The sequence below is a fragment of the Nerophis ophidion genome, linkage group LG01, assembly GCF_033978795.1.
Source record: "Nerophis ophidion isolate RoL-2023_Sa linkage group LG01, RoL_Noph_v1.0, whole genome shotgun sequence".
NCBI classification, from domain to species: Eukaryota; Metazoa; Chordata; class Actinopteri; order Syngnathiformes; family Syngnathidae; genus Nerophis; species Nerophis ophidion.
This window is the reverse complement of record NC_084611.1, coordinates 2033397-2053752: the sequence shown is the minus strand read 5'-3', so window position 1 is coordinate 2053752 and position 20356 is coordinate 2033397. Positions and strand designations below refer to the sequence as shown.

Below are 20356 nucleotides of genomic sequence, written 5' to 3'. Positions count from 1 at the left end.
AACACAGTCGCGAGAGTCCAGTCCAAAGCGGATCCAACACAGCAGCGAGAGTCCCGTTCACAGCGGAGCCAGCAGGAAACCATCCCAAGCGGAGGCAGATCAGCATCGCAGAGATGTCCCCAGCCGATACACAGGCAAGCAGTACATGGCCACCGGATCGGACCTGACCCCCTCCATAAGGGAGAGTGGGACATAGAAGAAAAAGAAAAGAAACGGCAGATCAACTGGTCTAAAAAGGGAGTCTATTTAAAGGCTAGAGTATACAAATGAGTTTTAAGGTGAGACTTAAATGCTTCTACTGAGGTGGCATCTCGCTTTAAGTTGAGGATTACTTCTATGTGGAGAAATCTGCATTTATCATTGAATTACTTTTTTATTTTTCAAGAAGTTTTTAGTTTTTGTTTTTTTTTCCAAATAGTTGAAGAAAGACCACTAGAAATGAGCAATATTTTGCACTGTTATACAATTTAATAAATCAGAAACTTATGACATAGTGCAGTATTTTACTTCTTTATCTCTTTTTTTTCAACCAGAAATGCTTTGAGGGTACTAGAATAAAAACAATGTTGATGGGGTCCATGACTGAAAAAAGCTTGAGAACCACTGGTCTTTGAGAACGTCAACAGCTCACTATTTGGCAGGCAGCTCGGCTAATGACAGCAACATGTAACGGGTCACTATTTCGCAAAAAAACGGCGGGCTCGTTGATCCAAAACGTGCCTCTATGGCGGCCATCTTGGTGAGGGCTAAGTTCCCATTAAAATCGATACTCCATTTATAACGTATGTGTTCACGTCTTTACTTTAACGTCGCCGTCAATAGATTTGCTTTTAATAAACACTTGTTTGCGAAAAAAAATTATGTAGAAGTTTCTTCCCAGTGTTCTTGTTTGAACTGTAAGAATCGGACTTCCGCTCCTTTGCCCCCACTAGCTTCGCCGTGTCGGAGGCACGACGCTCAAAGGGGCGTGTCCTCCCTTCGGTGGAAGAATTTTGGCTTCCGGTTTTTAAGAGAGAAGTTGTCCGAGTGTAGAATATCCCCTTTACGTGCAGTGCACTTATCGTAAAAAAAACCCTAACATGGATTATTTGGGCGCTGAGGTTCGTCCTCGATGGGCTCGTGTTGACTCGGATTTAAAGCCACTCGCGCACCGCGTTGTATGAATGCTTTTACTTTGGAGGCAGCGCGGCCTCACTTCCGCTGCATCTGCCTGTTAGCACAGCTAGCTTGGCGCGAGGCGACCCTGGCGGCGGCGAAGAGGATCAAGTGGATCCCCGGAGGTTCGAACACCGTCTTGCGGCGCAGCTGGCTCGTCTTGTCGGTAAGAGACGCGCGACACTTGACGGTCTTCGCGGGGGCTGATTGGCGGGCTTTGTCTCTTTGGCGCCGAGTGGCTGTTTTGGCGCCTGTGTGGGTTTCAGCCTCCCCGCCCCCCTCGCCTTTGTTCACTGGAGGCTACCTTTGTGATGCTAACGCGGCTAACGGCGTGGATGCAACCGCGTCACGTTCTCATCTTTCCCGAGTGCGCGCCGAGGGCTGTGACGTCACGGCCGCTGGAAAACATGTCGCCGCGTGACAGTAACGACGTGCGACGCATGCGTGACGTCATATCCTGCTCTTTCTGCGGCGGCGAAACCCCGCCAGACGTGCAGTCCTTGGGACCTAGTCCTGGTTCTGGACCTGGTCCTGGTTCTAGTCTTGGTGAATAAGGAAAGTTTGTGTTTGTTGCCAACAGCTGGACGAGGTCTTCCCCAGGCTGAATGCTTCCGGGCCCAGTCTAATACCTGCCGCCCCGCCCCCCCTCCCCCCAGGTGTATGAATGAAGACCCCCTTCAAGAGTCCAGAGGCCGCGCGGCCCCGAGCGGACGAAGGTGAGCGGGCGAGTGTGGTGGTTTTTGTCCCTGGACCTCACGCCGTTTGTCTTCCAGGACATTCCGGCGTGTCCGCCAACATGATGAAGAAGAAGAACCCACACAAGTGAGACACAGGAAGTGATTGGTGTGTGTGTGTCAGGTGTGTTGACAGGAAGTGTGCTTGGCAGGAAACAGAGGTGCGTGGCGCCCGCTAGGTCTTTGTCGCCGCCCCCCAAGAAGACCATGGTGGGATGCCGGATCCAACACGTGTGGAAGGAGGGCAGTAAGTCACATGTCAGTGTTGTGCCGGCCAGGTGTTGGCCAGGTGTTGACCAGGTGTGGACGTGCAGGCAAGTCGTCCCAGTGGAAGGGGACGGTCCTGGACCAGGTGCCGGTCAACCCGTCGCTCTACCTCATCAAGTACGACGGCTTCGACTGCATCTACGGTCTGGAGCTGCACAGCGACCAGCGCGTCCTCGGCCTGGAGGTGCTCTCCGACGCCGCAGGTGAGGAGCGCCGCCCCGGCTCGCCTCGGACTCCCGCTCACGCCGTTTCCTCTTTTTTTTTGGCAGCCGCGGCGAGGGTGAGCGACGCGCCGCTGGCCGACGCCATGATCGGGAAGGCGGTGGAGCACATGTTCGAGACGGAGGACGGGCCCAAAGAGGAGTGGCGCGGCATGGTCCTGGCCCGGGCGCCCATCATGACGTCGTGGTTCTACATCACCTACGAGAAGGACCCGGTGCTCTACATGTACCAGCTGCTGGACGACTACAAGGAGGGCGACCTGCGCATCATGCCCGACTCCAGTGAGTGGCGCCCGAGCGCGAGCCCGAGCGCCCGTGCCGCTAACCTGACCGCTGCTTCCTGTGCAGACGACAGCGTGGCGGCGGAGCGCGAGCCCGGCGAGGTGGTGGACAGCCTGGTGGGCAAGCAGGTGGAGTACGCCAAGGAGGACGGCGGCAAACGCTCCGGAATGGTCATCCACCAGGTGGAGGCCAAGCCCTCCGTCTACTTCATCAAGTTCGACGACGACTTCCACATCTACGTCTACGACCTGGTCAAGACCTCCTAAAGACTCCGCCCACAGGACGTTTGTTGTTCTTTTGAGAACACTACCGCTTCAACTCGTCTTAAGCCCCGCCCCCTTTGGATGACATCAATGGCCACCGTCCAATCACGGGCTGTTGTCCCGCGACAGGACGCCCTTGTCACTTAGCTAGCTAGCTGTTTCACATTCGTGATGTCATCGGTGGCAGGGAGCCAATCACAGCTCTGGACTGCTGGCCACGCCCACATCCCCTCACCTGCATCGGTAGCTCATCAAATGTGTCGTCACTCAGCTCGTTAGCGGAACAAAGGGCAAATAATGTCTGATGGGGCGGGGCGTACCCACAATGCTTTGTGGCACAGCGCAGGTGTAAATAGGTGTTGCATGTTCCGTGTCGTCTTTCTTTTGGGGACAAAAGTTGTCGTGTTTCGTTTGGATGGAATGTTTCGTTACAAAAAAGAAAAGTGTGCCAACGCCAATAAACTTTTTGTTGTTTTTTCCACTCACCGCCCGCTCGCTTTTTTCTTCCGCAGAGGAAACGTGACGCCGCCATTGAGCCAAAAGTCTTTTATTGACACAAAGTTGATTAGGTGAAAAACATTTCAAAGTAAGAGCATGGTGAAAGCACAGGTGGTTGCCGCGGCAACGGGTGTTAAATACTGGACTCCAAACGTCAACGCGCCGGAAAAGCAAAAGTGTTTCGTGATGAGGGGTTCGGACGGCGCCCAAAGAAGGGGGCGGAGTCTTTGGAATTAGCTCAGTCAGAGGCCGCCGCGTCAGTACCTCATTTTGACAGGGAAGGCGGGTCCAAAGTCCTCCGTCATAGTTCCACTTTGGACAGGAAGCACATGTTGGAAAGTGGGCGTGTCAGCGGCGCCGCTGGCTGTAGACGGGAAGGCGGGCCATGTTGGAAAGGGGGCGTGTCAGCGGCGCTGCTGGCTGTAGACGGGGAGGCGGGCCATGTTGGAAAGGGGGCGTGTCAGCGGCGCTGCTGGCTGTAGACGGGGAGGCGGGCCATGTTGGAAAGTGGGCGTGTCAGCGGCGCTGCTGGCTGTAGACGGGGAGGCGGGCCATGTTGGAAAGTGGGCGTGTCAGCGTCGCTGCTGGCTGTAGACGGGAAGGCGGGCCATGTTGGAAAGTGGGCGTGTCAGCGGCGCCGCTGGCTGTAGACGGGAAGGCGGGCCATGTTGGAAAGGGGGCGTGTCAGCGGCGCTGCTGGCTGTAGACGGGGAGGCGGGCCATGTTGGAAAGTGGGCGTGTCAGCGTCGCTGCTGGCTGTAGACGGGGAGGCGGGCCATGTTGGAAAGTGGGCGTGTCAGCGGCGCTGCTGGCTGTAGACGGGGAGGCGGGCCATGTTGGAAAGTGGGCGTGTCAGCGTCGCTGCTGGCTGTAGACGGGAAGGCGGGCCATGTTGGAAAGTGGGCGTGTCAGCGGCGCCGCTGGCTGTAGACGGGAAGGCGGGCCATGTTGGAAAGTGGGCGTGTCAGCGTTGCTGCTGGCTGTAGACGGGAAGGCGGGCCATGTTGGAAAGTGGGCGTGTCAGCGGCGCCGCTGGCTGTAGACGGGAAGGCGGGCCATGTTGGAAAGTGGGCGTGTCAGCGTCGCTGCTGGCTGTAGACGGGAAGGCGGGCCATGTTGGAAAGTGGGCGTGTCAGCGTCGCTGCTGGCTGTAGACGGGAAGGCGGGCCATGTTGGAAAGTGGGCGTGTCAGCGTCGCTGCTGGCTGTAGACGGGGAGGCGGGCCATGTTGGAAAGTGGGCGTGTCAGCGTCGCTGCTGGCTGTAGACGGGGAGGCGGGCCATGTTGGAAAGTGGGCGTGTCAGCGTCGCTGCTGGCTGTAGACGGGGAAGGCCAGCGTGACGTTGAGTGAGTCGTTGTGTTGCACCAGTGAGGTGTGCTGGTAGTGCAGCACCAGCTCCTTCAGGGACGCGTACAAGTTGTACGGCTCAGCGAAACCGAAGCCTGTACTCGTCTTGTTGATGACACAGTGCTTCACCTCGCCGTCCACCCTGGAACGAACACACACACACACACACACACACACACACACACACACACACACACACACACACACACACACACACACACACACACACACACACACACACACACACACACACACACACACACACACACACACTTAGTACACAAGTAGAAGACTGTAGATCAGTGCTTGCAGCAACATCATCACACAGTAGAGCAGGCATGTTTGAAGAGTAACACTGTGTGTGAAAGAGAGGTGTAGTATGTTTGAAGAGTAACACTGTGTGTGTAGTATGTTTGAAGAGTAACAGTGTGTGTGTAGTATGTTTGAAGAGTAACACTGTGTGTGTAGTATGTTTGAATAGTAACACTGTGTGTGTAGTATGTTTGAAGAGTAACAGTGTGTGTGTAGTATGTTTGAATAGTAACACTGTGTGTAGTATGTTTGAAGAGTAACACTGTGTGTGTAGTATGTTTGAATAGTAACACTGTGTGTGTAGTATGTTTGAATAGTAACACTGTGTGTGTAGTATGTTTGAAGAGTAACAGTGTGTGTGTAGTATGTTTGAAGAGTAACACTGTGTGTGAAAGAGAGGTGTAGTATGTTTGAAGAGTAACACTGTGTGTGTAGTATGTTTGAAGAGTAACAGTGTGTGTGTAGTATGTTTGAAGAGTAACACTGTGTGTGTAGTATGTTTGAATAGTAACACTGTGTGTGTAGTATGTTTGAATAGTAACACTGTGTGTGTAGTATGTTTGAAGAGTAACAGTGTGTGTGTAGTATGTTTGAAGAGTAACACTGTGTGTGTAGTATGTTTGAAGAGTAACACTGTGTGTGTAGTATGTTTGAAGAGTAACAGTGTGTGTGTAGTATGTTTGAAGAGTAACACTGTGTGTGTAGTATGTTTGAAGAGTAACAGTGTGTGTGTAGTATGTTTGAAGAGTAACACTGTGTGTGTAGTATGTTTGAATAGTAACACTGTGTGTGTAGTATGTTTGAAGAGTAACACTGTGTGTGTAGTATGTTTGAAGAGTAACAGTGTGTGTGTAGTATGTTTGAAGAGTAACACTGTGTGTGTAGTATGTTTGAAGAGTAACAGTGTGTGTGTAGTATGTTTGAAGAGTAACACTGTGTGTGTAGTATGTTTGAAGAGTAACACTGTGTGTGTAGTATGTTTGAAGAGTAACACTGTGTGTGTAGTATGTTTGAATAGTAACACTGTGTGTGTAGTATGTTTGAAGAGTAACACTGTGTGTGTAGTATGTTTGAATAGTAACACTGTGTGTGTAGTATGTTTGAAGAGTAACACTGTGTGTGTAGTATGTTTGAATAGTAACACTGTGTGTGTAGTATGTTTGAAGAGTAACACTGTGTGTGTAGTATGTTTGAAGAGTAACACTGTGTGTGTAGTATGTTTGAAGAGTAACACTGTGTGTGTAGTATGTTTGAAGAGTAACACTGTGTGTGTAGTATGTTTGAATAGTAACACTGTGTGTGCAGTATGTTTGAATAGTAACACTGTGTGTGCAGTATGTTTGAAGAGTAACACTGTGTGTGTAGTATGTTTGAAGAGTAACACTGTGTGTGCAGTATGTTTGAATAGTAACACTGTGTGTGCAGTATGTTTGAATAGTAACACTGTGTGTGTAGTATGTTTGAATAGTAACACTGTGTGTGTAGTATGTTTGAATAGTAACACTGTGTGTGTAGTATGTTTGAATAGTAACACTGTGTGTGTAGTATGTTTGAAGAGTAACACTGTGTGTGTAGTATGTTTGAAGAGTAACACTGTGTGTGTAGTATGTTTGAAGAGTAACACTGTGTGTGTAGTATGTTTGAATAGTAACACTGTGTGTGTAGTATGTTTGAAGAGTAACACTGTGTGTGTAGTATGTTTGAATAGTAACACTGTGTGTGTAGTATGTTTGAATAGTAACACTGTGTGTGTAGTATGTTTGAATAGTAACACTGTGTGTGTAGTATGTTTGAATAGTAACACTGTGTGTGTAGTATGTTTGAATAGTAACACTGTGTGTGTAGTATGTTTGAATAGTAACACTGTGTGTGTAGTATGTTTGAATAGTAACACTGTGTGTGTAGTATGTTTGAAGAGTAACAGTGTGTGTGTAGTATGTTTGAAGAGTAACACTGTGTGTGTAGTATGTTTGAAGAGTAACACTGTGTGTGTAGTATGTTTGAAGAGTAACACTGTGTGTGTAGTATGTTTGAAGAGTAACACTGTGTGTGTAGTATGTTTGAAGAGTAACACTGTGTGTGTAGTATGTTTGAATAGTAACACTGTGTGTGTAGTATGTTTGAATAGTAACACTGTGTGTGTAGTATGTTTGAATAGTAACACTGTGTGTGTAGTATGTTTGAATAGTAACACTGTGTGTGTAGTATGTTTGAATAGTAACACTGTGTGTGTAGTATGTTTGAATAGTAACACTGTGTGTGTAGTATGTTTGAATAGTAACACTGTGTGTGTAGTATGTTTGAATAGTAACACTGTGTGTCAGACGTACACCACAGAGCAGGCGTAGCAGCCCTGCTTGCTGCTGTCTCGCACCAGGAAGGTTCCATCCTTCTTTCCGCGCAGCAGAGATTCAGCCTGAAGACGGTTGATGTTTCCAAGTCGCCACAGTCGCTCGTCGTGGTGAGGAAGGTCCTCCTCATCCTCCACCATGCTGTACTCGCTGCACACACACACACACACACACACACACACACACACACACACACACACACACACACACACACACACACACACACACACACACACACACACACACACACACACACACACACACACACACACACACACGCACACACACCTGACATCACTTCCTGAACACAACACCAAGCTTAGTGGTGCGTTCAGGTGTCAATCAGGAATATGAATGTCAGCTGGCGGTGAGTTTGGTCTCATTTGGGAGTTTGAGCTTCAGTCGGTGAGTTCAAATGTCAGTGGTGTGTTCAGGTGTCAGTCAGTGAGTTTGGGTGTCAGTGGTGGGCTCAAGTGTCAGTCGGTGGTGAGTTCAAGTGTCAGTCGGTGGTGAGTTCAAGTGTCAGTCGGTGGTGAGTTCAAGTGTCAGTCGGTGGTGAGCTCAAGTGTCAGTCGGTGGTGAGTTCAAGTGTCAGCCAGCGGTGAGTTCAAGTGTCAGTCGGTGGGCTCAAGTGTCAGTCAGTGGTGAGTTCAAGTGTCAGTCAGTGGTGAGTTCAAGTGTCAGTCAGTGGGCTCAAGTGTCAGTCAGTGGTGAGTTCAAGTGTCAGTCGGTGGGCTCAAGTGTCAGTCGGTGGGCTCAAGTGTCAGTCGGTGGGCTCAAGTGTCAGTCAGTGGTGAGTTCAAGTGTCAGTCAGTGGGCTCAAGTGTCAGTCAGTGGTGAGTTCAAGTGTCAGTCAGTGGGCTCAAGTGTCAGTCAGTGGTGAGTTCAAGTGTCAGTCGGTGGGATCAAGTGTCAGTCGGTGGGCTCAAGTGTCAGTCAGTGGTGAGTTCAAGTGTCAGTCGGTGGGCTCAAGTGTCAGTCGGTGGGCTCAAGTGTCAGTCGGTGGGCTCAAGTGTCAGTCAGTGGTGAGTTCAAGTGTCAGTCAGTGGGCTCAAGTGTCAGTCGGTGGGCTCAAGTGTCAGTCAGTGGTGAGTTCAAGTGTCAGTCAGTGGGCTCAAGTGTCAGTCAGTGGTGAGTTCAAGTGTCAGTCGGTGGGCTCAAGTGTCAGTCAGTGGTGAGTTCAAGTGTCAGTCAGTGGTGAGTTCAAGTGTCAGTCAGTGGGATCAAGTGTCAGTCGGTGGGCTCGAGTGTCAGTCAGTGGTGAGTTCAAGTGTCAGTCGGTGGGCTCAAGTGTCAGTCAGTGGTGAGTTCAAGTGTCAGTCAGTGGGCTCAAGTGTCAGTCAGTGGTGAGTTCAAGTGTCAGTCCGTGGGCTCAAGTGTCAGTCAGTGGTGAGTTCAAGTGTCAGTCAGTGGGCTCAAGTGTCAGTCAGTGGTGAGTTCAAGTGTCAGTCGGTGGGCTCAAGTGTCAGTCAGTGGTGAGTTCAAGTGTCAGTCAGTGGGCTCAAGTGTCAGTCAGTGGTGAGTTCAAGTGTCAGTCGGTGGGCTCAAGTGTCAGTCAGTGGTGAGTTCAAGTGTCAGTCAGTGGGCTCAAGTGTCAGTCAGTGGTGAGTTCAAGTGTCAGTCGGTGGGCTCAAGTGTCAGTCGGTGGGCTCAAGTGTCAGTCGGTGGGATCAAGTGTCAGTCAGTGGTGAGTTCAAGTGTCAGTCAGTGGGCTCAAGTGTCAGTCAGTGGGCTCAAGTGTCAGTCAGTGGTGAGTTCAAGTGTCAGTCAGTGGGCTCAAGTGTCAGTCAGTGGTGAGTTCAAGTGTCAGTCGGTGGGCTCAAGTGTCAGTCAGTGGTGAGTTCAAGTGTCAGTCAGTGGGCTCAAGTGTCAGTCAGTGGTGAGTTCAAGTGTCAGTCAGTGGGCTCAAGTGTCAGTCAGTGGTGAGTTCAAGTGTCAGTCGGTGGGCTCAAGTGTCAGTCAGTGGTGAGTTCAAGTGTCAGTCAGTGGGCTCAAGTGTCAGTCAGTGGTGAGTTCAAGTGTCAGTCGGTGGGCTCAAGTGTCAGTCAGTGGTGAGTTCAAGTGTCAGTCAGTGGGCTCAAGTGTCAGTCAGTGGTGAGTTCAAGTGTCAGTCGGTGGGCTCAAGTGTCAGTCAGTGGTGAGTTCAAGTGTCAGTCAGTGGGCTCAAGTGTCAGTCAGTGGTGAGTTCAAGTGTCAGTCAGTGGGCTCAAGTGTCAGTCAGTGGTGAGTTCAAGTGTCAGTCGGTGGGCTCAAGTGTCAGTCAGTGGTGAGTTCAAGTGTCAGTCAGTGGGCTCAAGTGTCAGTCAGTGGTGAGTTCAAGTGTCAGTCGGTGGGCTCAAGTGTCAGTCAGTGGTGAGTTCAAGTGTCAGTCGGTGGGCTCAAGTGTCAGTCAGTGGTGAGTTCAAGTGTCAGTCGGTGGGCTCAAGTGTCAGTCGGTGGGCTCAAGTGTCAGTCGGTGGGCTCAAGTGTCAGTCAGTGGTGAGTTCAAGTGTCAGTCAGTGGTGAGTTCAAGTGTCAGTCAGTGGTGAGTTCAAGTGTCAGTCAGTGGTGAGTTCAAGTGTCAGTCAGCGGTGAGTTCAAGTGTCAGCCAGTGGTGAGTTCAAGTGTCAGCCAGTGGTGAGTTCAAGTGTCAGTCAGTGGTGAGTTCAAGTGTCAGTCAGCATTGAGGTATTTGAGAAAGTTAACGCGAGGTCCCAGACATCTGCTGCTGAAATGTACCGACTCACTTGAACGCACCAGCGGGACATTGTGAACTTACTCTTCTGTGGTCTCGTTCTTCAGACCCAACCACTCGTTCAACTTCCTCTGGCGGACCCCCTTCTGTGTCAGCCACCTGCGGGCACACACACACACACACACACACGCACACACGCACACACACACACGCACGCACACACACACACACACACGCACACACACAGATCAGCAACCTGCCAGCGCGGTGCAGGCGGTGAGGCGGGCGGCCTACATGAGGTACTGGTCTCTGGTCTTGCGCAGCTGGATGAGGTCCGGCTTGATGCTGTTCATCTTCTTGTCGATCTCTCTGTAGTCGGCCGCCTGCTTCTTCAGGTCCACCTCCAGGTGGCGCTTGCTGTCCACGATCTCGCTGATGCGTGACCTCAGCTTGTCGTAGTTCTCCACGATCCTGGGGACACGGGACAGCGGTCACGTGACCAGAGAGACCACCAAACTAGGCCCTCCGCTGCTGCGTCAGGAACCCACGGCCGCTCGGCACGCTTTGGGGCCGGGTTTCCGCGGCAACAGCTGCAGCGTTGCCACGGCAACAGCCTACCTCTGGATTTCCTTGTCGTTGCCCTCCCGGCGGAACTTCTCGATGTACTCCTTGCTGAAGCGCTCCTGCGTCTGACACTGCTCCTCGAAGATCTTGATGGTCTCGTTGAAGGCCTCGATGGCGGTCCGCTTCATCTGGATCTCCTGCGGGCCCAGGAGAGGACACAAGTCGCCGTCACGACACCCGCCTACTTCCTGTCTCATGTGGCGACACCTACAGCAGACGGCTAACGTCCCTCTACAGTTGTCCGTGGCAGCAAATATGTTTACTACGAGCATCGCTGAGGGACCAGGACATAAACATGTTACACAACACGTCGTAGGACGATACAGTTATGTGGATAACAACGATACCGGCGACTACAGCGATCAGAGGATTATCGATTTCACTAATGTTTCATCACTTTTGTTTGCTGGGGACATAAGTCCTTGGACACAGGAGGACTTTAAGACTGTTAGGATAATAGTTTCACGCACGCTACATTATGTTTAAGGACACAACCTACTTGGCAAACACACACACGGGTTAACTTTCAGTTTCGCTCTCCGCCAAGACTAGGCAGCAAGATGGACAAAAAGCATATGAGGACAACAACCATCTTTCAGAGAACTCTCCAGACTTCAGACAGCTGCAGTGTAAATATTACCACGCTTTCTATTTACTTCTTTTTTTGTAGGAGAAACTACTAATCAGCAATTGTCATCACCTCGCCTTATTCAGACAGCCTTCACAATAAAAGACCCAATAGAACCATGTTGTAATAAATAGTTGGCACATGTAGATTATATTTCTACAAACCCCAAAAGCAGTCAAGTTGTCACCTTGTGTAAATGTTGAATAAAAACAACTCCTTTTCAACTTATATTCAAATGAATCGACTGCAGAGACAAGATATTTCATCTTCACACGGACTAACTTTGTTACTATTTGCAAATATTAGCTCATTTGGAATTTGATGCCTGCAACAGTTTCACAGAAGCTGGCACAAGTGGCAAAAAAGAGTGAGAAAGTTGAGGAATGCTCATCAAAGACTTATTGTGAACATGCCACAGGTGAACAGGCTAATTGGGAACAGGTGGGTGTCATGATTGGCTAGAAGAGCAGCTTCCATGAAATAATCACTCATTCACAAACAAGGAGGGGGCGAGGGTCACCACTTTGTCAACAAATGCCTGAGCAAAATGTTTAAGAACAACATTTCTCAAGGAATTTGGGGATTTCACCATCCACGCTCAGTAATATCATCAAAAGGTTGAGAGAATGTGGAGAAATCACTGCACATAAGCCATGATATTACACACCTTCCATCCCTCAGGTGCTACTGCATCAAGCCATATCAGTGTGTAAAGGATATCACCACATGGGCTCAGGAACACTTCATAAAACCACTGTCAGTAACTACAGATGGTCGCTACATCTGTAGGTGCAAGTTAAAACTCTACTATGCAAAGCCAGAACCATTTATCAACAACACCCAGAAACTAGCTTTGCTGGGCGGAGCTCATCTAAGATGGACTGATGCAATGTGGGAAAATCTTCTGGGGTCTGATGTGGCCACATTTCAAATAGTTTTTGGGAACTGTGGACCAAAGAGGAAAAGGACCATGTTCTAGGGTGAAAGTGTGGTAGTCAGCATGTGTGATGGTATGGGGGTTCTAGGGTGAAAGTGTGGTAGTCAGCATGTGTGATGGTATGGGGGTTCTAGGGTGAAAGTGTGGTAGTCAGCATGTGTGATGGTATGGGGGTTCTAGGGTGAAAGTGTGGTAGTCAGCATGTGTGATGGTATGGGGGTTCTAGGGTGAAAGTGTGGTAGTCAGCATGTGTGATGGTATGGGGGTTCTAGGGTGAAAGTGTGGTAGTCAGCATGTGTGATGGTATGGGGGTTCTAGGGTGAAAGTGTGGTAGTCAGCATGTGTGATGGTATGGGGGTTCTAGGGTGAAAGTGTAGAAGTCAGCATGTGTGATGGTATGGGGGTTCTAGGGTGAAAGTGTAGAAGTCAGCATGTGTGATGGTATGGGGGTTCTAGGGTGAAAGTGTGGTAGTCAGCATGTGTGATGGTATGGGGGTTCTAGGGTGAAAGTGTGGTAGTCAGCATGTGTGATGGTATGGGGGTTCTAGGGTGAAAGTGTGGTAGTCAGCATGTGTGATGGTATGGGGGTTCTAGGGTGAAAGTGTGGTAGTCAGCATGTGTGATGGTATGGGGGTTCTAGGGTGAAAGTGTGGTAGTCAGCATGTGTGATGGTATGGGGGTTCTAGGGTGAAAGTGTGGTAGTCAGCATGTGTGATGGTATGGGGGTTCTAGGGTGAAAGTGTGGTAGTCAGCATGTGTGATGGTATGGGGGTTCTAGGGTGAAAGTGTGGTAGTCAGCATGTGTGATGGTATGGGGGTTCTAGGGTGAAAGTGTGGTAGTCAGCATGTGTGATGGTATGGGGGTTCTAGGGTGAAAGTGTGGTAGTCAGCATGTGTGATGGTATGGGGGTTCTAGGGTGAAAGTGTGGTAGTCAGCATGTGTGATGGTATGGGGGTTCTAGGGTGAAAGTGTGGTAGTCAGCATGTGTGATGGTATGGGGGTTCTAGGGTGAAAGTGTGGTAGTCAGCATGTGTGATGGTATGGGGGTTCTAGGGTGAAAGTGTGGTAGTCAGCATGTGTGATGGTATGGGGGTTCTAGGGTGAAAGTGTGGTAGTCAGCATGTGTGATGGTATGGGGGTTCTAGGGTGAAAGTGTGGTAGTCAGCATGTGTGATGGTATGGGGGTTCTAGGGTGAAAGTGTGGTAGTCAGCATGTGTGATGGTATGGGGGTTCTAGGGTGAAAGTGTGGTAGTCAGCATGTGTGATGGTATGGGGGTTCTAGGGTGAAAGTGTGGTAGTCAGCATGTGTGATGGTATGGGGGTTCTAGGGTGAAAGTGTGGTAGTCAGCATGTGTGATGGTATGGGGGTTCTAGGGTGAAAGTGTGGTAGTCAGCATGTGTGATGGTATGGGGGTTCTAGGGTGAAAGTGTGGTAGGCAGCATGTGTGATGGTATGGGGGTTCTAGGGTGAAAGTGTGGTAGTCAGCATGTGTGATGGTATGGGGGTTCTAGGGTGAAAGTGTGGTAGTCAGCATGTGTGATGGTATGGGGGTTCTAGGGTGAAAGTGTGGTAGTCAGCATGTGTGATGGTATGGGGGTTCTAGGGTGAAAGTGTGGTAGTCAGCATGTGTGATGGTATGGGGGTTCTAGGGTGAAAGTGTAGAAGTCAGCATGTGTGATGGTATGGGGGTTCTAGGGTGAAAGTGTGGTAGTCAGCATGTGTGATGGTATGGGGGTTCTAGGGTGAAAGTGTAGAAGTCAGCATGTGTGATGGTATGGGGGTTCTAGGGTGAAAGTGTGGTAGTCAGCATGTGTGATGGTATGGGGGTTCTAGGGTGAAAGTGTGGTAGTCAGCATGTGTGATGGTATGGGGGTTCTAGGGTGAAAGTGTGGTAGTCAGCATGTGTGATGGTATGGGGGTTCTAGGGTGAAAGTGTAGAAGTCAGCATGTGTGATGGTATGGGGGTTCTAGGGTGAAAGTGTGGTAGTCAGCATGTGTGATGGTATGGGGGTTCTAGGGTGAAAGTGTGGTAGTCAGCATGTGTGATGGTATGGGGGTTCTAGGGTGAAAGTGTGGTAGTCAGCATGTGTGATGGTATGGGGGTTCTAGGGTGAAAGTGTGGTAGTCAGCATGTGTGATGGTATGGGGGTTCTAGGGTGAAAGTGTAGAAGTCAGCATGTGTGATGGTATGGGGGTTCTAGGGTGAAAGTGTGGTAGTCAGCATGTGTGATGGTATGGGGGTTCTAGGGTGAAAGTGTGGTAGTCAGCATGTGTGATGGTATGGGGGTTCTAGGGTGAAAGTGTAGAAGTCAGCATGTGTGATGGTATGGGGGTTCTAGGGTGAAAGTGTGGTAGTCAGCATGTGTGATGGTATGGGGGTTCTAGGGTGAAAGTGTGGTAGTCAGCATGTGTGATGGTATGGGGGTTCTAGGGTGAAAGTGTGGTAGTCAGCATGTGTGATGGTATGGGGGTTCTAGGGTGAAAGTGTGGTAGTCAGCATGTGTGATGGTATGGGGGTTCTAGGGTGAAAGTGTAGAAGTCAGCATGTGTGATGGTATGGGGGTTCTAGGGTGAAAGTGTGGTAGTCAGCATGTGTGATGGTATGGGGGTTCTAGGGTGAAAGTGTGGTAGTCAGCATGTGTGATGGTATGGGGGTTCTAGGGTGAAAGTGTGGTAGTCAGCATGTGTGATGGTATGGGGGTGTATTAGTGGCCAAGACATGACTAACTTACACATCTGTGAAGGCACCATTAATGCTGAAAGGTACATACAGCTTTTGGAGCAACATATGTTGTCATCATGGACGCCCCTGCTTATTTCAGCAAGACAATGCCAGGCCAGGTGTTAACAACAGCCTGGCTTCATAGTACTAGACTGGCCTGCCTGTAGTCCAGACATTGAAAGTGTGTGCAGGCTAAAATATGAGTCAGGAGACTGTTGAACAACTTAAGCTGTACATCAAGCAAGAATGGGAAAGAATTCCACTTCAAAAATGTGTCTCCTCACTTCCCAAAGCTGCACTGAGTGTTGTTGAAAGGAAAGGCCATGTAACACACTGGTAAAAATGCCTTTTTTGACATGTGTTGCTGCCATTACATTCTAACTTCATCATTATTTGAGTTAGTCAGTGTGAAGATGAAATATCTTGTCTTTTATTTAGCATTTACACAAGGTGACAACTTCACTACTTTTGGCTTTTGTAAATACCAAATCAAATATTGTTCATAGTTTTTAGGCCATGTCTCTGCTGGGGTAGTCAAGTGTCCAGCTAGGAGACATCATGCTGTCATGCCAGCACTCAGGTGTCAGAGTTTCATGTGGCCCGCACACACCTGGTTGTGATGAGTGTCAACATAAGACTTCACATCTTCTCATCACATGTCATGCATGTTTCTTTTTGACAAGAGAAATGATATCTACTGCTTTAAATTGCATGCCTTTTCAACTTTAATGGTATCCATGAATGTAAGAAATATTACACTATATTATCATACTTTCCAAACATGTCTGATTGACTTGTGATTTTACAGCAAACTTGTTAGAATAATTATGTGTATATTATCACACTAACTTTAGTATGCTTGAAGTCTGTTGCTTTAGTTATTAGCTATTGTGCTCAAGTTAGACTCTTTTACTAATCTATGCAAGAACAAACTTCTTGTCTGAAGGGTGGCCTCAGTCACAGATGTCGTATTTGTTTTGGCTCGCTGGCAGCCAAGGACTTCAGGGACCTCAACGAAGATAAGATGACAACACGCAGACAAGACAGAGACTTCAAGGACCTCAATGGACATAAGATGACAACACGCAGACAAGACATAGACTTCAAGGACCTCAACGAAGATAAGATGACAACACGCAGACAAGACATAGACTTCAAGGACCTCAACGAAGATAAGATGACAACACGCAGACAAGACATAGACTTCAAGGACCTCAACGAAGATAAGATGACAACACGCAGACAAGACATAGACTTCAAGGACCTCAATGAACATAAGATGACAAAGCGGGGACAAGGCCACATCACATTCCGTCACGTACTAAGCGCCCTGGACCTGCATAATATATGTGACCACTCCTTTTAGAGGCAGCCTCAGTGATGTTGACCATGGAACTCTGAATAAAAAGAGTGACGCGGGAGCTGGAACTTAGAGTGTAGGGCGAGACTGTGACTAAGCATTCTCCTCATGAGCACTATTGAACTCTGTCTCTGCCGGGTTCCTTGCTTCTTGTCTGATTAATAAATGTCAGTGCTTCAACCTGACAAAACTACCCATCAAATAAAAATACATTTTATTGTGTTCTTTACAGCATATTACTGTAAATTGAAAAAATATATATATATATTTTTTTTTTGCGTTAAAATTCTGGCGCATGTCCAGGATTGTAGCAACTGCAGCTCAATTATAGCCTGGAACTACCTTGCAAGTCATCACCGACTTATATTCTTGTCTTCATCAAATAAAGTAATTAAACATGCTTGTATTATCAGTAAACACTTTTCATAAATAAATATATACAGTGGTGGTCAAAAGTGTGCGTACACTTGTAAAGAACATGATGTCATGGCTGTCTGGACTTTACAATCATTTCTACAAACCTTATTTTGTTGTGATGTAGTGATTGGAGCACATACTTGTTGCTCACAAAAAACATTCATGCAGTTTGCTTCTTTTATGAATTTATTACGGCTCTACTGAAAATGTGAGCAATCAAAAGTATACGTACAGCAATGTTAATATTTGCTTACATGTCACATGGACACATTTAAGACCTTCTGGAGGAAAGTTCTGTGGTCAGATGAAACAAAAGTTGAGATGTTTGGCCACAACACCCAGCAATATGTTTGGAGGAGAAAAAGTGAGGCCCTTTAATCCCAGGAACACCATGTCTACCGTCCAGCATGGTGGTGGTAGTACTATGCTCTGGGCCTGTTTTGCTGCTTTAAACAGGACAATGAAAAAGGAGGATTAGCTCCAAATTCTTCAGGACAAGCTAAAATCATCAGGGGGGAGGTTGGGTCTTGGGCGCAGTTGGGTGTTCTGACTGGACTATGACCCCAAACACACCTCAAAAGTGGTGAAGGAATGGCTAAATCAGGCTAGAATGAAGGTTTTTTTTTTTAGGGATGCACCGATTAATCGGTAACCGAATATATTCGGCCGAATATGGCAAAAAAAGCCACATTCGGCCTTCGGTGGAATGAGTTAAAAACAAAGCCGAATAGTGGCGTGTAACGCAAGTTTTTGACGCGGTGACGTTGGGATATGTTGTGTACCTGTATAAGTGTATGAGGTTACAAGCACACACTTATTGAGATTTACTTGAGCCTTCTGTTTACATTATTAGCCTGTTGTGTAGGCTACCTGTATAAGTGTATGAGGTTACAAGCACACACTTATTGAGATTTACTTGAGCCTTCTGTTTACATTATTAGCCTGTTGTGTAGGCTACCTGTATAAGTGTATGAGGTTACAAGCACACACTTATTGAGATTTACTTGAGCCTTCTGTTTACATTATTAGCCTGTTGTGTAGGCTACCTGTATAAGTGTATGAGGTTACAAGCACACACTTATTGAGATTTACTTGAGCCTTCTGTTTACATTATTAGCCTGTTGTGTAGGCTACCTGTATAAGTGTATGAGGTTACAAGCACACACTTATTGAGATTTACTTGAGCCTTCTGTTTACATTATTAGCATATCTACTGTGGCTAAGCAGACTTTTGCCAAAAGGACAATAATTCATTTGTTGTGGGTTTATCCACTTTAATGCACTTTGTTTTTTTTTGGAATGCATGTTTTGTTTGAAGGCCTAATATAAATGAAAAACTTTGTGCTTTGTTTGAAAAGCAAAGGCTACTGGAATATTAAAGAAATGTCAATATTCAATAAAAAATTACTTTATTTGAAAAACATGTCTAAAGATTTATTCTAGGCTATGCAATATTTAAAAAATTGTGAAAAACTGCATTCATTATTCGGCTTCGGCCACAAACTTTCATTTCGGTGCATCCCTAGTTTTTTTTTTTAGACAGGCCTTCCCAAAGTCCTGACTCAAAGGTGTGGACAATGCTGAAGAAACAAGTCCATGTCATAAAAGTAACACATTTAGCTGAACTGCACCAACTTAGACGTCCAAAATGTAAACAGAATCTTGTGGATGGCTAGCAAAAGCACCTTATTGCAGGTAAACTTGCCAAGGGACATGTAAGCAAATACTAACATTGCTGTACGTATACTTTTGACCCAGCTCACATTTTCAGTAGAGCCATAATAAATTCATAAAAGAAGCAAACTTCATGAATGTTTTGTGTGAGCCACAAGTATGTGCTCCAATCACTACATCACAACAAAATAAGAGTTGTAGAAATGATTGTAAAGTCCAGACAGCCATGACATGATGTCCTTTACAGGTGGATGCAGACCTTGGAGCAGGACTGTGTAAGAAGGAGGTAGATCCCTCCACTTGGCCTGCAGGAAGAGTGTGTGTGGAATAGTTTTCCACTGTGGGTCAGAAAGAAGCGTGCGTGTTTACCTGAGAGGTTCTGGTGTATTCTTCATACAGCCGGTCGTACTCGCGGTTCTTCTCCTGGTACTGCAGGTGGTACTCGTGGAGCTTCTTGCCCACGGCTTCCACGCTGTCCTCCTTCACCACCTGGTCCTGAAGGACACCCTGTCAGAGGCGGGCACAGGTGTGGCGGCGCCGGGGCGAGCGTACCTGCTGGTGCTTGGAGACCGGGTAGAGCAGCTTGACGTCCAGCTTGGGGTTGTACTGCGCCAGAGACTCGTGGCGGTAATGGTTGATGAGCTCCACCACCGAGCTGAAGGTGAGCGGGTCTGAGAAGCCGTACTTGCCCTCCCGATGGAAGATCTTGATCAGCTTGTTGTTGCCTCCCTTCCTGCACGCACACACACGCACACACAACTTTGTAACCCTCACCTGTGCACATGGCGAGGACAAGGTGGCGGCGTTCACCTCAGGGTCAGCGTGTAATCCCCGTGCATCTTGGTGGAGGCGTCCCGCACCAAGAAGGTGCCGTCGGCGGTGTCCCGTAGCTTCTCGTTGACTTCCTCCCTGAAACAGGAAGTGGTAAAAAGCCCCTCTGTGCGTGCGTACAGGTGGCCGTGCGTTACCTGGAGATGTCGCCCCAGTACCACTCGGCGTCCTGCAGCGCCATGCTGTTGTTGAAGGTGCACGAGGCGGCCGCCGGCGTGGAGGACTTGGCCGGCTTGGGAGGCAAAGCTGAAACCAAGACGGAGACGCGGGTCAACTTCCTGTGTCTTCCAGCAGACAAACAGTGATTTCATCCACTGTAACCATGGCAACGACGGGTCCCCTACAATGCCCTAATGACCTGTCCACAGCAACTCTACCTGGACTCTTCATGTTGATGTAGCAGAGGACCAAGTCTCCCCCGCCGCCTGGCTCCATGTCCGCACCTTCAGCGTGACCCCCCCCCAACGCCACTTCCTGTCAGCGCACGTCTGAGCTGTGGCCTCAGTTCGGGGCTGGGAGGTGTGTGACGTCACCAACCCCAGTGGCCAATCCACATACAGAAATCATATCACCGGGGCAACACTGCCCCCCCCCGCTGCATCCTTGAGGAGCGATGATGTCATCCATTCAACAGCCGCCCGTAGTAGACATCTTTGCTTCATATCTATGACATCATCAACCAACTATGACCTCATTAAGAGGGAACTGCACTTTTTGGGGGAATTTGCCCATTATCCACAATCCTTATGTAAGACAACAACATTTTGTATGCATTCTAAATACCAAATAAACATTAGCAAAAGTCAGCTAACAATAGAGTCGTTTTATTCCGCCAATAAAGCGCTCTTAAAAAAAACCTCAATATAGGTTTTAAATGCACACTGTAAGTATAAATGTCATGTAGTAACACTCCAAATAACACCTAATATTTACATATTTTGATCATTTTATACATGTCATGTAGTAATGTAATATATATATATATATATATATATATATATATATATATATATATATATACACACAAACCCTGTTTCCATATGAGTTGGGAATTT

At 48.2% G+C, this 20356-nt stretch overlaps 2 protein-coding genes across 2 annotated transcripts in view; one reads left to right on the top strand and one right to left on the bottom strand.

Annotated features, from left to right (window-relative positions):
• The first annotated feature begins 1163 nt into the window (after positions 1–1163).
• Positions 1164–3407, top strand: spinb (spindlin b). The gene is made up of 7 exons (XM_061893525.1): positions 1164–1321; positions 1736–1871; positions 1929–1977; positions 2042–2136; positions 2204–2359; positions 2426–2659; positions 2726–3407. Exons 2-7 carry the CDS (start codon positions 1820–1822, stop codon positions 2923–2925), a joined length of 786 nt encoding a protein of 261 aa, XP_061749509.1. The 5' UTR covers positions 1164–1321; positions 1736–1819; the 3' UTR covers positions 2926–3407.
• A 46-nt stretch (positions 3408–3453) lies between these two features.
• Positions 3454–20356, bottom strand: part of LOC133548117 (phosphatidylinositol 3-kinase regulatory subunit alpha-like) — a 30569-nt gene continuing 13666 nt past the window's right edge. The window contains exons 9-17 of the mRNA XM_061893508.1: positions 19439–19547; positions 19281–19379; positions 19023–19203; positions 18840–18965; positions 10724–10866; positions 10400–10576; positions 10190–10264; positions 7411–7581; positions 3454–4910 (exon numbers count right to left, since the gene is read on the bottom strand). Coding sequence (XP_061749492.1) covers positions 4721–4910; positions 7411–7581; positions 10190–10264; positions 10400–10576; positions 10724–10866; positions 18840–18965; positions 19023–19203; positions 19281–19379; positions 19439–19547 — 1271 coding nt within the window. The 3' untranslated portion in view covers positions 3454–4720. The remainder of the gene's footprint in view (positions 4911–7410; positions 7582–10189; positions 10265–10399; positions 10577–10723; positions 10867–18839; positions 18966–19022; positions 19204–19280; positions 19380–19438; positions 19548–20356) is intronic.

What these genes read in the sequence shown, in the direction of transcription:
- spinb (XM_061893525.1), top strand. Translation starts at nt 1,820, where the DNA reads ATGAAGACCCCCTTCAAGAGTCCAGAGGCCGCGCGGCCCCGAGCGGAC. An exon ending in AAGAAGAAGAACCCACACAA is followed by an intron (nt 1,978 to 2,041) that starts GTGAGACACAGG and finishes TGTGCTTGGCAG; the next exon opens with GAAACAGAGGTGCGTGGCGC. An exon ending in ACACGTGTGGAAGGAGGGCA is followed by an intron (nt 2,137 to 2,203) that starts GTAAGTCACATG and finishes GTGGACGTGCAG; the next exon opens with GCAAGTCGTCCCAGTGGAAG.